Source organism: Strix uralensis, chromosome 5, assembly GCF_047716275.1.
Source record: "Strix uralensis isolate ZFMK-TIS-50842 chromosome 5, bStrUra1, whole genome shotgun sequence".
NCBI lineage: Eukaryota > Metazoa > Chordata > Aves > Strigiformes > Strigidae > Strix > Strix uralensis.
The window spans coordinates 76,981,735-77,005,296 of record NC_133976.1 but is presented as its reverse complement, the minus strand read 5'-3'; the positions used below and the strand labels follow the sequence as shown (position 1 = coordinate 77,005,296).

Genomic DNA, 23,562 nt, shown 5'->3' with positions numbered 1-23,562 from the left:
AGGAGCCCCGCCCGCCCGCAGCCCAGGCCCGGGGCCCAGAGTCCGGGTCCCCCCGGCCCCTCACGGCGGGGAGGCGCAGGCGAGGCTGCTCCCGTCGCTCCGGCTGGCACCGCGCGCGTGCCCCGTTGCTGCGCAACCAGACGCTGTGGGCTGAACCACCTGGACCGCCTGGGGGAGGGGGGGGGGAAGAGGGGCGGGTTATTTCTTTAGCGCCTTTCCTTAAAAACGAGCAGCCGGCGTCGCCTTCATCTCCCGCTCCGAAACGAGCGGTTTGGCTGCGGAGGTCACCCCGATCCCTCCCTTGTGCGCTCCGTGGCCGGCGCCAACTTTTGGGACTCATGAGGAGCACACATACCCCACCCCGCGCCGGTGCGTTGGTGCCGTCCCGCCGCTCCCAAGTGCCGGGGGGGGGCAGAGGCGCCTTTGCAGCCGCCGCGGGCCCAGCCGCGGCGCGGGGGCAGCGTGGCGGTAGGGAGGTGTCTCCGCGATACCCCGACACCCCGCCGCCTGCGCGGGGCGCTGTGCTGTGCCTCGCTCCCGCCTACAGCCCCTCCGCACCCCGAGTTGGTAGGCGCCCGGGCGGACCAATGGCCGCAGCTGTTGTTGGGAGGTGGCAGGGGTGACATTGGGGGGCGGGGGGGTGGCAGAGGTGCCATCATGCTGGTGTCGCTGGGGCGGTCGGCGGGGCGGCTGCTGCGGGCCGGGAGCGGCGCGATCGGGCTGCGGCAGTGAGTGGGGCGTGCGAGGGAGGGGAGCGGGGCCGCGGGCGGCGGCGGGGCCGGCAGTGAGGCGGCGGCGGTGCGTGTGTTGCAGCGCGGGCGGCGGGGTGCACATCCCGCCGCGGTACCGGCAGTTCCCGGAGCTGACGCGGGCGCAGGTGATCCGGAGCGAGGTCCTCAGCGGCTTCATGTGGTTCTGGATCTTCTGGCACTTCTGGCACAGCTCGGACATGGTGCTGGTGAGGCCGGCGCGGCGGCGGCGGGGGGCGGGTGGGGACCGCGGGCCGGGGCCTTGGCCGGGCTGTGACCGTGCCTCTTTCCCAGGGCCACTTCCCCTACCCCGACCCTTCGGCCTGGACGGACGAGGAGCTCGGGATCCCTCCGGACGACGCGGAGTAGGCGCCCGCAGCCGCGGGTGCCGGCGCTCCCGGCAGCAGCACAGCGGTGGGCCGCCCGCCGCCCCTCCCCCGGGCCCGGCGGCCCCCCCGGGGGCTGTCCCCGGGCTCGGTTTGCTGTACACAGCAATAAACGCAGTCTCCAGTCCACACGCGGTCTGGGTTGTGCTTTAACTTTGCTTCAAAGCTCCCGGCTGTGATACAGCGCCAGGGCAGCGGGCCCGGCTCTGCTTGCTGGCCGTCTTCTCTTGGTACTGCCGCAAGTATCCCACTTCCAGCAATTATTTGTGCCCTTCCAAAGGTAAATGTGCCAAGTCTGTTTTGTCCAGAGCGCAGGTATTGGTTTGCACTGCTCATCGCCTTCACACACTCTTCTCTTGAGCACCTGAATGCTCACGTCCGGGTAGTCTAGTTTTGGCAGTACAAGCTTGCAGTGTAACAACTTATTTGAGTTGTTGCTTCACTCCTACCAGTTCAAAATTATTTTCCTGGTGCTGTTCTGTAGACCCAGCACTACCTAACCTTGAGGATGTGCTCTCTCTGTTTCTAGAGGGAGAGCTGTGCAGTTATCCCCTGAAAGGTTTGAGGCTTTTATTTGTTTATAATTCTTTAATTACCCTATTTCTTAAGCTGTTGTATCAGATTATGGCTCTAACAGCTTCAGCTGAAGGCAGCACGGGCACTACGGAGGAGGTTCACTGGTGGGAAAGAGACAGGTGAAAGGGTCTCCAGCTTTTCTTCTGTTATTTGCAGGACCCTCGAAATAAAAGGCAGCCCTGGAACCAGAGCTTCAGCTTCTCAGTCCTTATTTCAATAAAAGTCAACTGTAAGCAAACTCTGAACTAAATTTACTGTGAGTGCTGTAGGATTTCTGGAGAATGAACATTACAGCTTTAGAGGTGGGATACTAGAGTCCACATGAGCTTCTGTAATGTTTGCTTGATACATAATGTGCTGCCTCGAGAAATAAGGCAATATAGCCGTGTTCAGAGACTGAGTTAAAGCTTCCATGAATGCATAGTAGCCAAGAATCCCATCATTAAAGCTCTGCTAAATAACCACTAAAAGCATGGGGGAAAATAAAACTTGTCCATGTTAGAACTGCAGAGAAGTTAACTTAAAAGACATTTTACTGAAATCTTGTCACCAAGTAACAGCTGGGATAACAGTTGCCATAGAAGCAGGGGAAGTTAGCCTGAAGAGAACCCAGACCGACTGGTGCCAAGTTTTCCTGAGAGTGACAGGGAATCACCCTTGGAGATTATCAAAGTCTGGAATAATCCTTGTGAAGCAAAACCCTCTGCAGAGGTAAAAATGCCCTAGGGCTAAGCACAGCCATCGAGCATAAGGAAGATGAAGGGAGGTGGGTTACCCTCCAGGCATCCCATCATCATTATTTTTGTCTTTTTTTTTTCCTCCTTCCAGAGTTACATTCTAAAGCAACAACATTAAAGTAAATTTTTGACTCCCCTTAACTCCTGTAGTTGCACCTCTGGAACCTCGTGGAGAGGAGAAGTTTCGAATTACAGGATAAACAATCTCCTTCAGACTTTTCCATGCAGTCAATCTTTATTATAGCAGTATTCTCATATTCACATCAAGTACATAGAACTTTTTGCCTTTTATATAATACAGAGTTCTTTAAATAACTTTACACAGAAATAGTTTTCTTCAATCTGAATTCAGCTATCAAATTTTAATATGTTTTAAGTCTCCATGCTCTCTAACCAAACTGGACAATATTTCCCATTGTACAAATTTACATGAGAAAAACTCCAAAGTACAAATGAAGGGACAACAAAAGTAAAGAGGGAAGGAACAAACAAGAAAAATAAGTTGTATTGGCAATTACAGGGGAAACTTGAGAAGGAAAGAAGGGGAGTTGCCATGACCTATGTAACAGGAAACTGAAAATAAACATTTTGTTATGAATTAAAAAATAAATACAAGTTTCAAAACAATTACTCCATTGTAGATTTTAAAAAGCAGCTATGGAAATCTACTAACACAATTGGTTTTTTTTTTAAGTAACCAGACTGGACCTTCTACTTTGCAGTCAAGCCCCTTGCAAACCTCTGGTGGTCAAAAAAAAAAAAATACAGCTGAAAGGAATGTGTTAGCACAGAGTTTAAATTGGTGGGACATACATTTCATTGCACTAAGGAACAAACAAACAAAAAAAAATCAAATCTATATAAATTTCCCTTTCCTCTCCTTACTAGATACTTTGCCTCTCATAAACAAGCCTCTGTATTATGAGGTAATGCCATTGTCTTGACTATATATAAAAATGATCAAGTTTAAAGGATATAGATCTGTACATCTATAAACTTTAAACAAGCCAATCCTCTCTTACTCCCCCCATGGGGTCCAACTACTGAGTGCTACACCTTCCATCACTTTTTAATGAAACACATGCATTGTGCCTCTCGTGGAAACTTCCCAAGAGACCGGTGCACCTTTCCTAATCTAGGAAAAGCAGCCTGCGCTCAAGTAAGAAAGAGAGACAGTGCAAGTAATGCACGACAGATTACACACACATATACCTGCTCCTTCAAAACAAGGCAGAGTCACAGAAGGCAACAGTGGCCAGCCTGCATGTGTGGTTTGACAAAGGGGAAAAGGGATCCAATTAGGCAGCTGATGACTGACTACTTCTGCAACTGCTTAATAAAGATGTCACCTGCCCAGCCCTGGGAGACCCTCACTACACCTGAAATGAGGTGGGGAGGGAAGCTGCAACTGGAGGCAGCAGGGCCAGGAGGAAGACTGCACTTGCAGTCAGGATGACCACAGCGCCGGTGGGCTGGCTCGTGCACCCCCCACAGGGGTAGACCCTGCTCTAGTGGCGCAGGTCAGCACTGGATCCCAACGGGATTTCAGGGGTGGCAAGAAGGAGGGGCAGGACTTTCCCCAATCCCAACAAGTGAGATCAGAAGAAAAGCAATGGTAATTTGGGTTGCCAACACATGCACGTTGGCCACCGCCAGGTTTCTGTCAGTTGAGGAGAAGTGTGGAGAGGGGGGAGGAAGGGGAGGCAGGTAGGACACAAGGCTCATGAATGAATGATGTGCATTTTTTTCTTGATTTTTTTTTTGTTTTTTTTTCCTAAAGGTTCACAGCTTTGAATAAAAAAGCACATTTATTGCACTTACATTTTATTTTAGACAGAGTTAATTTAAATTATGCCCTCAGAAACCCCCACCATCCCAAAATAACCCAACACCCAAGTTTGGTCCGTTTTGCCCCCTAGACCCACCATCCATGCCAGATGGCGGGCTTCATTTCTTCTCCTAATGTTCCACTGAACTCCCAAACACACAGACAGATTTCCTTTTCAACTAGGGTGAATACACAAATGCAACACAATGACATTTATCAAAACAAAACCCAACAATTTTCCAAACCCAAACAAAAAAGAAAACAAAGTTATTTTTCATGGTTTACTCGCTCAAAAGTAATGTCACACAAGACTTATTCTAAAGTACAGCTGCTGCAAACATGACAAACTAGACAAAATGACCGGACAGGCCACTGTTGGCTCTTAAGGAGGCTGGATGAGCTGAACACGCTGCTGCTGTGATGTTATGAAGCAAATGCCTAGGTAGTTTAGAAGTTTCTAAACCCTTCCATCAGCTCCCTTCTCTTAGGGAAAGAGTTTCTTTGTGATTTTGTTAGGGAAAAAAAAAAAGACAAAATACCATCTTCTCACATGTACTTTTAGTGTAGAATCTGGGGTAGGTAGAAGGATTCCAGATACTTCCTGGAACATTAGTAAAACGGTTTTACACTTTGCTTTCTAAAAGGAACAAAACCAAATTAAAATTGGTCTCGTATTTCATATGAACTGTGCATTTAAACACAACTTTATAATTTACAATTATGCCCAAAGTCTTGCCCCCCAAAAAAGAAAAGATCTGAAAAAGCACTAATACCAAAACCTATTATTTTGTCCTTTATGGACAAGTAGGTGAAATATGACACTGGTATGTAGGTACTGCCAGAAGTCTACGTAACCAGTTTGAAATCTGAACAAATCAAATTCAAACATACTGGTTGTCCCTCAGCTGACAAGGCACCTACCATCTCCCACAGTTAACGTGCAATAACAGTATGCGATCACTGAAGAGTAACTGCAAGAGGCCTGAGGATGAACCAAGGAAACCTGCTGATTTTCCAGAAAACAAAATTAATTGCACTTTCTGGACCAGGGAATTAATTGTATGGTCTGATACATGTGGACTTTGATTACATGAGTACTAGCCATCAATTTCTCCTTATCTAGCGCTCATTCTTCATCTACCATCTCATTCCAAGATGCTACGATAGTGTAACTTTCGGCCTCTTCAGAGCTTTCTATTGCCTTTCTTTAATGAGATCTTTGTGTCTTTGGAGGGGGGAGGAGGGCTTATTTGTCTTTAAATTCAACAAACCTCATTTAACTTTCAATAGAGCAGATTTCAAGCAGCAGGTTTACTGTAACTGAATTAGGTATCCTTCAATTCCTAGCTTTGAAATGATCATAGGTATTCTGGGGAATGCGCTCTGCCCTCCTCGCTCCTTTACAGAAGTTTACCAACTCCAAACTACCTATCTATAGTAATAGCTATATACAAAACTACTGCATCAGAAGTAAACCAAAGCCACTGCTCTAGTTACAAAGCACCTGGTTTACATTCTGTTGTACTTTTTAAGGTTGCGAAGGCACATGATCATTTGGCAAACTGCAAAGACTGTTTTGGGGATCTCTATGTAAACCATTTAACAGAGGGTCGTGGTAGCGCTCTTTTCTAAAGAAAAGAGATGTGCTAATTTTCATCTGAATTCACTCTTGGTGTACTCAATGTTCTGCAGTTTTTAAAGTTTCCTCCTTCCACAGTTTCATAGTTATTTACTGCTGTCATGGTGCTGACTTAGTAGCTTCTGTGTTAGCATCCTTGAAACTTAAATGCAAAGATAAAGTTTTAACAACTTGGCTCTGCTCTGCTCTTCTGATAATTTTATTTACTATGTAAGAAGTAATGAAGCAATGAAGAAATATTTAAAACGCATGCCAAAACAAATACGAAGTGCAAATGCATATTAACAAGGCTGCAGTAAACAGAAAGTTCATTTCATAAACTTCTACGTAAAATCCGTAACAGAAAAACAGAACACCCAGCACCTTCAAGTGATGCCGTAACAGTCTACTCATGCAACTGCTTTTTAACTGAACTTGACTGTACCTAGAAGCTTTGCCTGTTGCATTGTGCTACTGGTGATGCTTTTTTTAACAGACAGAAGACATGTTGTCTACAGTACTATGAATAGTTTGTGCTACACATGCTGCACTCACAGTCAAGAAGGGAATGAAATCTATAGGCTGCAAAAGTGTGAAATGTCTACATGCTTCTTCCCTAAATTTAGCCCCTCCAGCTATCAAAACTTCAGCTTGTATTTGTGAGGTTTCTCGGGATCTGGCTTCCCCAAATGTTCTGTAAAATGCTGGATGCATTTACATCACCAGGCAAACACAGAAGCAAACCTATTTATGGTTGCTCTTCAGTGTATTTTTCCCCCCAGTTTGGGTGTTTGTGGAAAGATGTGATATTTATCAACAGTCAGCATTTCACTCATTTTATATGAAGGCCAAATTCTGCCTCTGATGAGCACATACTAATCCAAGTGATGCTGAGAGGCCATGATAAGGTGGCAGTATTTGGCCACGAACATTCTGCTGCATCATCAGCTGCCAGAGCATTCAAGTGCAAGAAAAGATGATTTAGGTAAGCATAAAAACCAGAAGTAGATTCATTTAATGACATGCATGAGTTTAGCAAAAAAAAAAACCCAAAAAAAACCACTGAGCTAATTGTATCTGAGGCCATATAGGACTTAATTCATGCAGAAATTACTTCCAAAATAACCAGGCCTCTAGCCATACCATTTGGTTTAAGCTGCACTACAATGTTCCAGTTCCAGCAAATACGCTGCAGGAAACAATCACGTACTGACAGGGAAGATGCAACAGATAACAGGCCTCTTCTAACAGTATGGAAAAGGAAAGGCAGAGGGGAAGGTGTATGCGTGGTTAATGAAGATACAAATAGCTGGGATTGGATACTGGTAGTTTTGCAAATAAATTAGATACTAGATACTGTAGAGGTAAAAGCAGCATGACTGTCTAGATGTTTGCCCCAACACACGTACACAAAATATATACTAACGTTTCCATACTATGGCATGTGTTGGTCATTTCAGTTTACTTCCTTCATCCCACTGCTATACAGGGCACTCAGTTCTTGTCTACTCTTATCTCCCCATTCACTAAACATCTACAGGGCACCTTTAAGACTGGTTCTGATGGCATGCAAGACATCCAGAAAAACTCCTAAAGAAAAAGATAAAAAAGATAATAATCCCAACTATTTACAAACCAAATTTCTTCCACAGTTTTGCATGAATATTACGTGGGACCTCTTACAGACAAACACACAGTACTACAGCTATCCGGAGTGAAATAAATGTGAAAACCAGTAGAAATGCATCCTGAAAGGACTTCTCTAAACAGCAGCCAAACAACTTGCACATTCCTCAGGGAAAAAAAAACAAAACAGAAAAACAAAACTACAAACAAACAAACCCCAATAAAAAAACCCCCAGAGATCATGTGTTACTTATAAAGTGCTTTGCATGGACAAGGATGGCAATTTTCCTTGTGCTTTTCCTACGGGCTCAAGAAGCATATTGTAGACTAATGGGTAATCAATCTTCACAAAAATAAGTTCATTTTAAGCAAAGGTAGAATGAAATTCCCAACAGTTATGTTTTAGCAGATGTATTCTGCCAGCATGACCTTGTGGAAGGAAACTAGGGCTTTTAACAAGCTCTGTGAAACAAATGACTGTTGAACCACCTGTACACACTTGCTCCGATAACAGTTTCTTTTGAGAGAACATTGATTTCCAGTATGACCGACATGTACAAATTAGGCCACAGCCCATAGAGGGGTTGAAGCAATTTGTGGGGTGGAAGGAGAATGAGCAGTGACTACTTCACCCCCTGGGAGTCTGTATCTGTAGATGGTCTCACCTGTCAGCTGACCCCAGTGGCCTCAGGCTCCTTTCGCCTCTTGGCTACTGGCCTCAGATGATCACCAGGGAGCAGGAGCACTCTGATTTCACCCATCTGCACACCACCGCTTGCTCATTAGCTTCTCCACACTGGAAAGTGGCTATTGCTACTATTCAAATTCCTGCCAATCTCAATAAGGAAAAAAAACCTTACAGCATCTGAAGACCCACAGCAGACAAGAAAAAATTTGTGCTTTTTTTTTTTTTTAAAAATGCATCCTGTACACAAAATCAATTCTATTCATGTGCCAACATGAATCACTTCATTCTTGTAGTGACTATTAAGTCATTCACTATTGCTGTCTTGCTAATGTTTGTGGAATTAATATGAATACACAGTATTTCAATTATAATTCCCACTTCAAATTAGTCCGGTCCCTATAACCCCAGTAAATATTTACTGACAAACATAACAGACTACCAGCAACACCGCAGAACTCCAGGGTTTTAAGAGCACGTTCCATTACCGATGTGCATTTCTCCCTTCACCTGGGAGCACCCTTCTGCAGACAGACACAATCCAACTCTACTAGGGAGGGAAGGACAGTGTCCTCACCCAATACACCCAAATGTTTAGCATGGACACCACATTCACACGCGTTTAACTCCTTCATTTATTTGTCACAATTTTGTTTAACACCCCCCACCTCCCACCAGCAAGAACCTCCCCGCTAGAGGCGGGTCAGTTCTCCTGCCTCACCTGGAGTGGTACAGGGCAGATACGGATCAAATTCTGAAAACTTGTCTGAGCTTGAATTTCTCTCTAATGTGGTCTGACTTGCCTCTGTACAAATAATTTACATGTAATACCACATACCAGAGAACTTTGCAAACAGATCACATCACAAGATATTTTACTAGAGGTAAATGATGTGCAGAACTTTATGAGTTGTTTTTTCCCCTGACTGGGTAACTTGCCAAAAAGCTACCAACCATTTGAAAACCAGGATTGGAGGACAGGAAAACAAAGCACACTAATGGAGATACCGCCACCTTCATCCTAGTTTGTGAAGTGTACAAAAGGGAAAGACAAAACGGAAGGGAAGAGATGACAGGGAAGAAAGCAATGAGAGGAGAAGTAGTCAGCGTGGATCCAGCAAGTACCGTTTTGTTTTGATCTAACAACTTGCCATTAGGACAAGATGCTCCACATTTACACACACACTTATCAGAGGACGTTTAGTTAACAGGATAAAAATCCTTTAAAAAAAGCTCTTGAAAGTACCAAAACATAATTTTCGGAATGTCTAATTCTAGGGGGTTTTGTATTTGTATTCAATTCAACCTGAGAACTTTTTTCCCCATTTATGAAAACATTACATATTGGTAAGGTACCTGGCATTAACCTGCACCCTCGTTTAAAATAAAACTTTTAAAGTAGGTACATATACCATTCACAGTCTGTATCAGGAACTCTACAGACTTCAGATGCTGTGGTAGCATCTTTGATAAATACATTGTATCATATGATACAAAAAAAAAAAAAAAAAATAAAAGAGAGGACAATCTCGCTACATTTTTTTTTAAAACTTCAGTTTGTTGCTGGACCAACAAAAGAAGGATCTACCTGATCCTTCTAAAAGATGTTGTATATGCACACACCAAGAAAATACTGGAAAAGGAAAAAGGTTAAGGTTGGTGGTTGTTGTTTGTTTTTTGAAGAAGTGATAAAGTAAATCTGAAAAAAGGTGCAGCAGCATCCCCTTTTCCTTCAGATTAACCTCTTTGCCTTTAGAGTAACATCTTCTCCAGCTCCCATCACCCCACACTTTTAAATTTTACTGGAATAAAACCCAATAATATAGACAGATTTAGGTGTTTGACATAGTAATACAGTGAAAAGGGGATACTGCATTGTCTGTAAATCAGTGAGTACACCAGGGGAAAAAAAGATCAGAACAGAGGATGATTCTTTTAAATTAGCACTCATCAGATTTTCAGCCTCTGATGGGACGTTGTTAGAGGGAGAAAGCCGACTGGCAGACCATCCAAAGCAAGTCTCCTAAGTTGCAGCAGCAGTTCCATCCCCTCATGCCCGAGCACCACAGTCAAACCACGAGCGCCCTCTCCTCTCTCCGGGGAATGATGCCAACGGCACAGGCAGCCACTGCGGGTCTCCGAATGCACGTGGTGGTTTGTGTTGAAGGAGAAACACTGGCAGCAGAGGATTCTGGTTCCCAAAAAGGGTATTTTTTCCCATTGTGTTGGACTGGCAGTTCCATTCTGCTCCACTTTTAAGCTTATGGATATCTTTTCTAAATTACTTTAGGTTTTGCGGAGCAGAATAGAGTTTTGATGTTAAGAAACTGTAGGAACACAAGACTTAAATAACAGAGTGGGTGCTGCCATGGTGCTGTGGCTACTTGAACGCTGCAAATTCTCCTGTAGAGGGAGGACAAGAGCTTGGTTTAAAAAAGTGATTTCAGTTACTAGGTGGTCAGAGGTTTTTTCCAGACTAGTTGAACAACAGGTTGAATATAAAAGATGTTAAAAAATGCAAACTGTTAAAATTAAAGCACAAAAGAATACATAGTGAGAGAACACTGAATACAGACCCAGCATATTTTACTGAAAAAGAATTTCTTGAAAGCAAGCTGTACCCATTCTTCCCAAGACAGAGGTCTGAAAGTTCAAGCAAAGTCCAATTCATCATGCATTTGAAAATAAAATGTGTCAGTTCAATTTCACTTTCAATTCCTTATTGCACATATATCCTCCTGAAAAGCAACAATTGCAATAAATGTGTCAGACTGCAAGCTAATTTCTGTTCTGGTGTAAACCTGGTTTAACAAAGACTATTTGACACACCCATTAACCTTTAAAGACTATATAAAGTGCCTGAATATTAAACCAGTATTAAAGAACGCTAGGATCTGGTTTAGAGACCGACATAGCAACCTACTGTGAGAAAAATAAGAATCGTGAGGTTGTCTACTCACTCCCAGACCAGAAATTAGGCCTCACTAATAGGGAGCACAACAAATAAAGCAACCCCATGCTTCCTTCAGAATTACTGAATAATCAATAATTCTATGCAGCGCTTTCACATTCAGTGATGTCCTGAAATTCTACATAGTTTATCTAGTGTCAGCATGCCATGAGATAGACTAGTAGTCCCATTTCAGAGATGATTAAACTATGGCACAGAGTAAAATTGCTGCCCAAAATCTGAAGAAGTTTGCCAGAACACTGAATAGAAGCTGAACATAAGATACTCATCCTCTTAATCTTATACTTTAGCCAAAAAATTTCCCTGCCACCCGCAATGACATTGTATTCTATTGGATTTTTAGGGAAGGGTGTCCCAACTATGCTTAACCAAAAGGACTCATGACCAAGAGAAAAAGAAACAGACATATAAATTCCCTGAGTGTGGTTTCATGTGAATTTTGCGTTAGCTTATGCCCCTTTCTTAAGAGCACTCCTCAGAGCTCTCCTAATAATGAAGGAGTGATAAGCAGGCATAAGAGATTATTTGTTCTGTTCAACAGAAGAATGTTGAATGCCATTACATCCAAAGAACTGCTCCTTATCTTGGTGTCCTTTCATCCTTTCAAGAGCAAGTGTTTTGTTGGCTTTTTTTCCCCCTTAAGATTCTTATTCTTAATATTGGAAACAAACCAGAAATATCCCTGCAAACAGAATTTTAGGCCTATAGCATTAATTCCATGGAATGTCTTGCTCTATAAAGAAGAGAACCAAGAGTGATCAGCAGTCTGCACAAGGAGGGAGAAGAAAAGGCATCTACAGGGCCTGGTAGGAACAGCTGATCCAGCTGATCTAAGGGAACATGAAGAACACGTGGAGAGGGCTCTGTGCATGGTAGGAAATGAGAAGGGAGTATATCCAAGGTCTAAACTAAGGGTGGCTGGCACAGGGAGCTGTGACAGACCTCAAGCTCTGTGTCTTGATACACTGTGGTGGTAGGTTTAAGTTATAACAACAAAAGAATAAAAAACTCACGATAGATTTAATTGTCTACTTTACCAGTTTCCCCACAGATAAAACCCTTGCTCTAAAATACTCTAAATATTTGATAATTCTTCTTGCTTCTTTGACACATTTCACCTATCTCTCAACTCTTTCCACATTACCTTCTAAAAACACCTCAATTTTTGTACTTTTTTGCTTTTAAGAGAAGGACAAAAAAGTCATCAAGTACTGCCTGTGAGGCTAATTTTTAAGAACGACATTCATGCTTAGCTACACTTTCAAAACATGCTCTACTTAATTTATTTTTCAGTCTGCCTTCCTAAACTGCTGATTAAAGATCAATTTCTAAACAAGAGATTGCTCCCTCATTACTCATCTTGTCCTTCTGCCCATTTCTGGTAATAATTCAGCTTTTAATAGTTGTACAGGGATTTTGGAAGATAAAAAGACAAACGATTAATTGGAAAAGGGCAATGGAAAAACAGGATCAGAAGTCAAGAAGCGTTTCAGACAGAATGGTAGCTATAAAAAAGTGATGTTCAGACTTTTCTGCTATTTAAATAAAACTTTAGACACTTTCTTTGACAAGCTGATGCTAAATCTCTTCTTTCAAAATTCAGGTGCTGATCTGATCTCAAATCAATAGGAGACCAAAATAGGTAATACAATCATCTAATAATGGGATTTTGTTGATCGAACATGTATAAAATGCGGTTAACAGCTTTCCCTAAATGAGGACTGTAGATGGCTACACCTATCCGTGTTCAGGAATCTTCCATCCTGCTAGGTGTTGACAGGACTTTCTCAGAAGGAGCTAAAATGCTTTATGTCATCCTTTTTGTTCTGAAGATATAAAATATCTGTAGCTGGTCCTTTTATCTTCTAAAAGAAACCCCATCCGTAGGAGAGGGAGAGAGAACACAGGCAACTTCTCTTCCTGAGACTTAGATGCATACACATAAATGAAGTAACCTGAAACTGTGAATTCACCATTTTCTAGCAGGACAGGAAAGTCTTGCCTTAGTTCAACGAATGGACAAAATGAAGACAGCTTTAGGAACGTGACCCAGTATGCCCTGTCCTGCTGGAACAGGATCATCCCGATTCTACACTGCTAAATCTCTGAACACAGTTCTGTAATGGCCAATGCTAATCTAAGATGGGACTACTGCAATCCCACTCTCCCTCTTGACCTGAGCTGTAAAGCAGTGACCTGCCCGTTGTGCCACACCGACACTATCTGGCCCTGAGGCAAGATGGCTCAAGGAGCTGACCTTGCAAATGCTAGCTCAGGCTGGTGGGCAAGCAGAGTTTTCTAAACAGTTTTTGGAGAGCTGCTCTGTTGATGGTGAGGGGAACCCACTCAACTGCACAGAAAGGACTCATGGAATTGGGGAGCATCTGCCAGTGCAAGGGTAAGGAGCTGGACCACAGCTGCTCCAAATGAGATAAGCTTACCACGAAGCTATGAAATCACAGACTTAGCAATTTGAGATGTGAAAAAAAAACCCCAGCAGACGTCTTTATCCATTGTGAGCCAGACATCTGATGCACTTTTTACCAATCAGAACTTCAGATACTTACTTAGACTGGTAACAAAGAAATTCCATTCCAAAGGCTAGATAGCATTTGAAAACCTACACTTCTTACAGAACCCTTTCAAGTCAGTGACTACAGTCTTTTCATGCTCGTCACATGTAAAGCAAGTGGAAACTATTTTAAATGCACACTTTCAAAAAATCTGTACTAAAAAGATGATCAAGTTCTTTCATGTTGTGTCCAAACAATACATTATAAGGGTGTCTTCTGAGCGAACCTGCTGCCCCTGATTCCTGGAAGGATTTAAGATGCAGTTACCAATTTCTGCTCTCACAAATTTATAAGTTACCTGGATTTATGAGGTTACTAAGATATACACAGCATGTTAACTATACTCCTTATCCTGGGGTAGATACCATGTTTCTCAGAAGAATCGTAAGGAGAAGAATGTTTCCCTTCCAGACCTGTGCCAGCCTTATCTATTAAGTAGAGAATAACTGACATCAAAGGGAAACAGCAAATTCCAACACCTTGACTGGATTACATTCACAGACACAGGAAAAAGTATGACAAAGAGACAGTTTTCTGTTGGATCTTCTGCTGATCTTCTAGTATGGATACCACACACTGGCTAAATAAAAATTTGGAACGTACACTGATGTGGAAAACAGTGTTTATGAGGATCGGGTTGCTCTAGAAGGTACTAAGACAGATTTTGTTTCTATACTGAGATACAGGGAAGTAAAGAAAAAAAAATAATCTCACATAGCATCAACTACCCCTCCAGAAAAGCTTGGGATCCTACAGGCCTGTTTTCAGGACCGACAGGTTTTAAAGTTTCTAAACAATATAGCTGAGTTGCATCTTGGAAGAACACTGACCCAAATCCCCAGGTGTATTTAGACAACTTCATCCTACATATGTTCCCAAATCTCATTGAAGCAGCAATAACAAACTATAGAACTTAAATCCCTAAATGCTTTTATGTCAGATAAAGTTAATGATCCACCAAACCCAGCCTCCTTTCAGGCTTCATAAAATGTTTAGTGAGAAGCTAAGATCACATTATGGCCATGGATCCTGAACCATGCTTGACGTGTGTAAGAACAGGTGACACAGGAAGAAGTCTAATGCACTGACTGTACAGCAGGAAATGGGGCCAAATGTGTCTAAGGATGGCAGCAATTTTTCCCCCATAATTGTTAATTCCTATAGCACAGAACAACAATCTTAACAAGGAGGATAATACTAGTCCAAGGAATAACTTGTTTGAACTGATCTGGCAGACCTGAAAGACAGTAAGCCTGGGCAGGGCAGCGATGATGGTTCTGCACACTCTGTAACTCCCTGTGTGGTTGAGCCTTTTCTGTGTGGGATGCCACATTTCTAGATTCTGCAGGAGACCCAGCAGCACCCTCCTGCTCTTACTGAGATGGGCATCATAGCCTGTACTGAATACTATACCCCAAAACTTAAGAAGCATACCTCCTCTCTGTGGAGAAGAAAAAAAAGTTAATAAATAGGAGGGGAAAAACACGCTTAAATTCTGTTTTCATTTTAAGATAAGTCTGCCAAAATGAGGTGAAACTACCAGAAAGATGGAAAGTATTTTCTGAAAAAGTAACAAATTTCACCCTCCATAACTATTTCGACAGAGATAGATTTCAACAGCTGAGTTTTCTTGACTAACAAAATGAGAAAAGTTAGTTCCAACAGCAGAAGCCAAAAAGACCCTTAGAATCTGGCCAGAAAATGTAGAAATTGCCTACATCTCTTCAATCTCTCTAACTCTGCCTCCTGTTTTAAAAAGCTCAGTTGCCAGACAGCAGAAAAGAAAACCTTTTTTGAATTCCTGATCTATTTCGAATTGCTAGCAACATGCAAACTCCTCTACAAGTATGTAAATCAGAAGCCATCAAGAACACTCCTGGCCCTGGAAGTCTTAGTCTTAACAAGAGCAGCAATAGCTTGTTTCCAATGCAGAAGAATCTGTGAAAATTAGTAGCTTAGCAGTTTAAAATAAACAAAACCACATAACTAATTTCAAAATATGCAAGAACACAGCCAATAACATTACTGTTTTCATAGCTGACATCAAAGACTGATATAACCTGAAACACTACTCTGATACACCTGCTCCAGAGGAATGCTGCAGAGAAAAATACAATCTTTAAAGTGAACTGACAGGATCTTGGTAAGGTGTCTAGCTTTGTCAGTCAGATACCTAGTCTGATTCACTTCTAGGCAAACTAGCAACATTTATATGGAAGTGAAAAGAACAATTCGTTACTGAACAGAAGTATGTTCAGTGGTATTCTTAACAATATTAATTAAAACCTTTCATTTTAACAGAATTCATGGTATAATACTGATTCCCATGAAAACAACTGCTTTTCAAATCCTCTTTTCCTATTTATGGGTGTTAGCAGCCTTCTTCTCTTATAAGTATTTGGTTATGCTTGAGATTTTTTTTTTTAAAGCCATGCTAATTGAAGGATACAGGCACCATTAACAGTAATATTCTTGCAGTTCAGCAAAAGCAGATTCAGAATTTCTTCTATGTTGTATTGTAATAGAACATTTTGAGATGGTCTAAAGTATAGCAGGTCAGAGTATTTAGGCAAAAATAAAAATTAAAAAAAACCCCATGCCACCACTCCTCTGCAGGAAGAGACGTTCTCTAAACAGCACTATTTTAAACTTCAACTTTAAATATAAGAGTCACACGTCACTAAGGTCCTTCTTGGGATTCTGTGTTGTATCTGCTCTCTTCTGTTGATCACAAGAAGTTTTGACTGTGCTCAGCTCTGAAGCTAAGTTTATTTTTCCAACTGTTGCCCACATATGAGTAGCACTTTTGAGGAATCTAAAGCCTATTGCTCAAATATAATGACCTCAACTGAAGGAAAAAACCCACCATAGTTTGAGTAGATTAAAATCAAGTACATTCCTGAGTAACTAATTCCAATCAATAAACTAGGCAAAAATGACAGAGGCAAGCAAAAATGACACCCAATGACCTTAAAAGGATTTTTGGTTGTTTTGAAGTGACTTTTCCCATTTCTCTTATGTGACCTTATAATTCTTCTTGTGCCAGCTGTTTCCAGGGCATTCCTCACCAACACAGACTTTGTGCTTGGGACATTCAATGCCCAGTGTTAGGAAGTGAGTCTTCATTCCCTCAGTAAACCTTAAACCCACAGCTGGCAGGAACTGAGAATATACACATGTGTTGTACTCACAGAAACACACCAGCACACAGACACACAGGCACATGCTTTCACATTTCTTTTCAGTGTACTGGAAACCCACCGTATCCCCCTGCTTGGATGGGCGTTTTCGGAGAAGCACAAGCATATAGACTAAAATCCTCTGTCTGGAAGCCAGCCCGGTTTAATGAGGGCTCAGATGCACTGCGGTGAATTTTTGGCAATGACCGGGCCAGAAGCTCAATGGAGGCAAGAATCTAAAACAAGTAGAAAATAAGTGATCAAATCTGTTGTTCCAAAGTTGTAACATTCTGTTAAAATCAAAGGCAGAACATCAATTAGCTGCAGAAAAATATTTATACACAAATTTAAACAGAAACTTTTAAAAATAGATTACTGCATTGCACTCTGATGTTTATATCCTCAAAAAGCTGAGGAGGACATTTTGGGAAGAAACTGTCTCTTTTTTCCCTTTAAAAGGGTATACTGATTTCCCTCTGTAAGCACAATGAATATAGTTGCCTTTTATTTGCCTCCTTGTTTATGCACTAGTACCTATACCCACCATCGCTGCAAATAAACACAGCTTTGGCAGCAGTTTGCTGAATACCATTTACCATAAAGACAGCAGGGGGAGCTCCTTAGTTTTTGAAAACGCTTTGGTTACCTTCAAAACAAACAAACAAACAAAACCGTCGTCCTCCAAGCTTTTAGAATCCAAACCTTCCTCAGCAGGCACGATAAATCAAGTTTTGTGACAAAACTATCCCCTTCATAAAGCTTTCGGGAGAGCAAGGAGGGGGGTACAAAGATTTCTGAGAACATACACCAAGTTCTAATTGGTATCTAATTGCAACTATTAATTTCAGTATCTCCCAGCTGAAATTTTCTTCAACACACAAATGCTTTTCCAACTACACAAGTCATTTTAATACCTGCTTTTCAAATTGAAAATAAACATTTCTAATTAAACAGCACTGACCAGGTACTGAACCAGTACTCTTATGAAGTCATGCTATAGCAGTAATAAAAAAATTTTCAACACTGAGTTCATAACTGATCTTTGGTTTTAATATTTGAATTGTAAAGTCTACTGAGAACTAAAGAGGAACATTTCTCACCTGCGGAAAAAGGGGTCTCTCATCTCTTTTCTTTTTTAAGCATTCTGCCATTAGTCTCTTCATAGCTTTTGGACAGTTGCTCCGTACTTTGCTGAGGTCTGGTGATAGGTATCCTCGTCCCACCATAAAAATTATCTTTATTTAAGGGGGAAAAAAGACAAAAGGGGAAGAAGGTGAGTCCATAAAACAAACAGTAACAAAACATTAACATTTTGCTAGACCATTTTAGTCCCAGCAGCAAATTTTCTGTTCCCAGGAAACATTATCTGGTATTGAAACTGCCAAGTTTCTTAGAGTAATGCTTGCTAACCTATTCAGTACAGAGAAAAAAAAAATAGATTTTTCCTCCTCCTCCTAAGAGAGATTTCTGTGAAATTTGAACACTAGTAAATGGTTACCATTTATAGCAATAACCATCTAAGGAGCTGTTCTTCGGTGTCAAAAGCTGTTACAGGAACAAGAATAAGCAAACAGAATGCCTAAAAATAAATATTCTGTAAAAATAAATATTCTGTTTTATAATATAAGTGAACAGCAAGTTCACACTGAAAGGTATTTTAAGAAACACATGAACTTCAGATATTAAAAACCCCTTACCTTTTGAGAATAAATGCCTTCATATACTTTTCCAGCACAAAAGCTTATGCTTGACACCTGACCACCTTCCCCACCCCCAAAAAAAAACACGAAAGAAAAAGAGAAACTGCCTCTCCTCTGTAGAAGAGGAGTCAGTGTTTGTGTTTTTACAGTAATTCCTTTAACACAGGAGGCTTATATTTCACCTAAGGATAAAACTTAAGCATAAAACAAAGTAAACGAATAGTAAGCAGGAAAGCAAAGCATAAATATGGTTACCGTTCTCTTGGATATATAGAAAACCATCAAACATCACCATGTCAAGCCAAGGTCAAATGCAATGTGGTTTGAGTACTGCACTTGTGCTGACACTAAAAAGCCCTTTCAAACTGGATAATCACTACCTTTTCTGAATACTCAGACCCAGCAGGTGTATCAGACCTTATATTTAATGAAGTGTAACTATTTCATATCTTGACACTGACAAAAAAAAAAAAAATCAAGAGAAAAACCCCACATCTCAAGCAAGCTATACATGTTATTTATACTAACACAATCCTGGTCCTTTTTCAACTTTCTGATTCAGTTGCATCTGTGTTGGCATCAAGAAGGAGTATAAAACTCCCATATGGTTTCTTTAGAAACCCCCATGTGCCAGAGCAGCATTTCATAGTAAAGATTTGTCTACCCCGTCCCTTACTTCTGCTGCAATGAGATTTATCATCACCTATAAGTTATTCTTTTCTAAATTATAGTCTTTAATTTGAAATTATTAAAAATTAATTATTTATGTTTCCAATACTCTCTCTACAAATAATACAGGAATTAAACTTTTATTTTAACTACAGAAAAGAGAGTTATCACTAGAAGAACAGTCCTAGTCTGTCTAGAAAAATCTGTTAAGGTGAGAGAAACACTAACAAGAATGATGCTTTGCTCACTAAGAATCTCAGTTGTGTCATAGTAGCTGATGTAGATGCACCAACAGTAAGTGAGCAATATTTACGTCTTTTCAGACAATAGACTGGGAGTGACAAAACATTAGATCACATTTTGTATGTTGACTTCACTTGCAATTTAGAATTTGTTTCATTACTCAACAGTGAGCACCCACATCACTGTGTTAATCTTCCAAATCTCAAAAGGTAAAAACAAAACAATGCCCAAATACTGCTTTTAGAAGGCTATATCCATCTGGCCAGGAATCTGGACATTTTCATTCTTTCAAAAGGCAAAAACAATTAAAAATAAAAATAAGAATAATTTAAAAAGGAGTCACTCCAAATTTGATGAGTTGGGATGAAGTGTTCTGACAAATATGGAAGCAGCCTTATAAAATGGCATTCACAGATGAACGTTGCTATGGTTGCAATTCTCAAGTACTGACAGTGAAAAAACAAGGGATGCGGACACAGAAACAACATAAATATATCACCACCCAGACATGAAATAGTTTACACCAAAGATCTTTATGCATAGATACTATTTTCAGATTAGACAGAGAACTAATGAATCAGATATGCCTTTGCAAACATGCCTATCCTGTGAAGATATATTACAGGCATGTCCTATCATTAGACTTAAGGAATATTTGTTCACAATTAAGTAATCTTCCTCCAGGATTCACACACTCTGGAAAGTCATATACTCCATCAAGCAGGATTTGAGAAATGCTGATATCCTGAAATTCAATTAGATGGTGCATGCATTTCTCAAGATAGAAATGAATATAAAACATTCAGCGAGATGAGTGCTGTTCCATTTTGTCAATCCCGTTGCCGAACTATTATTCAATGTAAGGGGAGGAGGGAAAAAAAACCCAAAACTGAAGGAATAACTAAACATATAGAGGATCATCTTGCCTTTGCAGAAGTATTCTAAACTAGATTACTATTAAGTAACCTGCTCTCTCCCTAATAAGTATCCTGGCAACCAGCTCAGAAGCTGAAAATCTATACTTGAAGTAAAAAAGAACAAAAAAACCCAAACCCTCAAGAGAAGTAAGTAAATTAGGAGAAGTAAGCAAATTCATGGCTGAGGCAGATCTAGAAAATGTAGGAACATCTCATAAGATCAGAATCAGAAACATAAATCAAATACACAAAACATCAAAATGTGCACTTCACAAGGCTGAATCAATCTCTGTTTTAGGCCGTAGTTGACTGAAGTCAATCCCTTCCCTTACCTGGTCCCTGTTGTTGATGTTTGAGTATGGTAACTGTCCAGTCATCAATTCATAAAGTACAATCCCAAATGCATACACATCCGACTGAAAGCTATATGGGTTTTTATCTTGCATCCTAATAACTTCTGGTGCCTGTAGCATAAAAGGAAAGAATTTGTGTTTATTTCACCACATTGGGCTGCACCTCACATACCAGGAACAAAACATGGACTTGTCCAGAGTATAACAGATGTAAGGCCCACTCTTGTCTTCAGATGTTACTGGGTCCTAACATAGAGTGGATGTTGATATGAATCTCAAAATCCATTGGTTGATTTTAGCTTGGTCATCCCTTTATTCCTCTATAACAGAACAAAACGACCTTGTCCAGGCTGAGAAGCTATAACTAGAATTATAACAACACTGAAAATAATGCCAACTAACAGAGCCTTCACTTTTTTCAGTGAGAAAAGGAGAAAGCGGAGCTGCACAGGAGGTTGTAACTATACTTCTTATTAAGACTTACACAAGTTGTATGACCTCTTGAAAGTAACCATGGTGGAATCCTTAAAACGTAAGATAATCTTACGTTTCTCTGCTCCTTTGCAGGATGTTTTCCATGGCTTTTCTTACCTTCTCCTCAACTCTGGATTAATCATACCCTTTCTCCTTAGCTACCATTTTCTTTTCAGTTTAAACAAGCGATGAAGACACTAAAGTTTTTTTGCTGAGTACTGGAAAACATATGCTTAAAGAAGAACTGAAAAGCATTCATTTAGTACTTCATATTACTGCTTGTCTTTTCCAGCTTAAGACAGCTTGTATACGTCAGTGTGCTGGAGGGATAGTCTCAGAAACTTTGGCCAAAGGCAATTAGATTTGTTGAAACAAACACACCACTTCCCCCTTGCTTACCATCCATAGAATAGATCCAGACAACTGTTCAAACTGATGGGATCCGCTCCATCGTGATTTCACTGTAGCTAGACCAAAATCACCTATTTTTACTGTGAGGTCTTCATGAAGAAAAATATCTAAGGAGGAAATGTTAAGGGAAAACAAACAAGCAGTACTGGTCCTGTCCTACAAGAACAATAAACAGCTACAAATCTGCACCATTAGACATAACAGTTTTAACCATCCACCATCACTGAAGAAGGTTTTCATGTAACACAGGTTCTAAGCAGTCAGCATGGTGAATTATGGTACTTGAGGGTTACATAAGTAACGACTGGGCCAGTGCTGAACAGACCATGGCCCAGGTGGCTTTCTTGAAATGCCAAGTATGAGAAAAGCTGAAAATATTCCCTAAGTGAACTGGTGTAATCTTTCATTGCATGTCGAAATCAAGTGATGCAAAAATCTTTGTTATAACACAACAAAACTTGCTATGTTAATGCAATCTCATCAACAGACATAGTAAGTATTCCTTACTTCACTAGTAGTGATATTACCCCTTCTCAATGAAATTTCAACTCAGCAAATATTCACACATGAACAGCTTTTTGCATCAGTAAGTTCATTTCTGGCAGGAAAAAAAAAAAACCAAACAGGAATGCCATCATGTTCCACATTCACATCTCTGAGAAAGGATACTATTACTCTTGAGGTCTCTGTGGATGATTGACTTGGCATGCAAATAACTGAAAAGGAACATCATAAATTAGGTGGGTTAAATAATATTTCACTAATCAACAACTCAAAATTTACTGTATTACTGAAACACAAATTCCTTAGATACTCAAACTGCACACATTTATCAAGGTGGTAAAATGTCAGTTACCCATGACAGTTCCTGCAACAGTAACAGGAAAAAAAGAAAAAAAACCATAGCTTAGATTTCCAGCTCAAACCAGATGGTACTGAAGAATGAAATAACAATTATGCACCAACTTCTGCTTTTCAGTTCTAAGTCAATATTCAGAATAAAAGAACTCCAGTAGTTTTTGACATGCCATTCAGTGCTGAAGGTTCTCCCTCCCAGCCTTAATGGTGACTGTCAAGACACTTTGTGGGCTAGTCACAGCTTTAGCTAAGGTGTTTCTAAATTGAGGGAGCTAAATGTACTTCCCAGTCTCAGCGTGTACTCAAGTATGCTGACTGCTTTTTAGTATGGGACTGGAAAAAAGATGCCCTGATTGCAGACTGGATAAATAAGATTGCAGGGAACACAGAGGAGAGTACTTGCCCCACAGCATAGATACAGCCTAAATTAGGCAAGTAGTCTCCCATGGCTCTTTGTTTAGTCAGTGAGATTGGCATAAACCTGCTGGAAAAGCCCCAATTCATGTTCCTGCTCTGAATCATGCTCATAAAACAGCTTCTGCACCTCCACTGCCTACAGAGGGAGCCTGGGGAGATGAGCAGACTAACAGAAGGCTGAGGCTGGTTACTGCAAACACCTCCCCACCTCGACTGAAAATGTAATAGAATACTTAGTAGAGAAATGGCACAATGAACTGCAATCATCATAGCGGTTTTCCAGCTGGAGGGCGATTTCTCTGATCTTACCGTCAGTGTTCTGATTTTGACACACAATACTGGACTAGTTTTGTAAATTCTAACTCACTCAATTGCCCTCTATGGGAGTAAGGAATACTTACAGTCCTTAGAACAAAATAGGTACGTTTTCTTCAAATGTTGAAATCTATTATTTAGAGAGCTACAATACTTATAAGAAAAGGAGAAAAAAAAAACCCGATTCTTTTTGCTAACAGGGCTGTCTGCCTTCTGTGTTATCTTACAGGATTCTGTCCTTTTGCTCACAGGGTGTTTCTTTTCAAACTATCTTTTA

The 23,562-nt window shown here is 40.9% G+C and overlaps 2 protein-coding genes across 3 annotated transcripts in view; one reads left to right on the top strand and one right to left on the bottom strand.

Moving 5' to 3' along the window:
• Positions 1–629: 629 nt before the first annotated feature.
• On the top strand, positions 630–1,264 carry NDUFB2 (NADH:ubiquinone oxidoreductase subunit B2). The gene is made up of 3 exons (XM_074871801.1): positions 630–728; positions 814–958; positions 1,044–1,264. The coding sequence occupies exons 1-3, from the start codon at positions 658–660 to the stop codon at positions 1,116–1,118; spliced, it is 291 nt and encodes a 96-aa protein (XP_074727902.1). The 5' UTR covers positions 630–657; the 3' UTR covers positions 1,119–1,264.
• Positions 1,265–2,661: 1,397 nt separating this feature from the next.
• The window catches only part of BRAF (B-Raf proto-oncogene, serine/threonine kinase), an 88,367-nt gene continuing 67,466 nt past the window's right edge, over positions 2,662–23,562 (bottom strand). The window contains exons 14-19 of one of the 2 annotated variants that reach the window (XM_074871799.1): positions 22,365–22,411; positions 21,684–21,802; positions 20,790–20,921; positions 18,029–18,163; positions 17,011–17,164; positions 2,662–10,628 (exon numbers count right to left, since the gene is read on the bottom strand). In XM_074871799.1, coding sequence (XP_074727900.1) covers positions 10,525–10,628; positions 17,011–17,164; positions 18,029–18,163; positions 20,790–20,921; positions 21,684–21,802; positions 22,365–22,411 — 691 coding nt within the window. In that variant the 3' untranslated portion in view covers positions 2,662–10,524. The remainder of the gene's footprint in view (positions 10,629–17,010; positions 17,165–18,028; positions 18,164–20,789; positions 20,922–21,683; positions 21,803–22,364; positions 22,412–23,562) is intronic. The other variant, XM_074871800.1, reaches the window with a different exon arrangement.

What these genes read in the sequence shown, in the direction of transcription:
- NDUFB2 (XM_074871801.1), top strand. Translation starts at nt 658, where the DNA reads ATGCTGGTGTCGCTGGGGCGGTCGGCGGGGCGGCTGCTGCGGGCCGGG. An exon ending in GGCGCGATCGGGCTGCGGCA is followed by an intron (nt 729 to 813) that starts GTGAGTGGGGCG and finishes CGTGTGTTGCAG; the next exon opens with CGCGGGCGGCGGGGTGCACA. An exon ending in ACAGCTCGGACATGGTGCTG is followed by an intron (nt 959 to 1,043) that starts GTGAGGCCGGCG and finishes CCTCTTTCCCAG; the next exon opens with GGCCACTTCCCCTACCCCGA.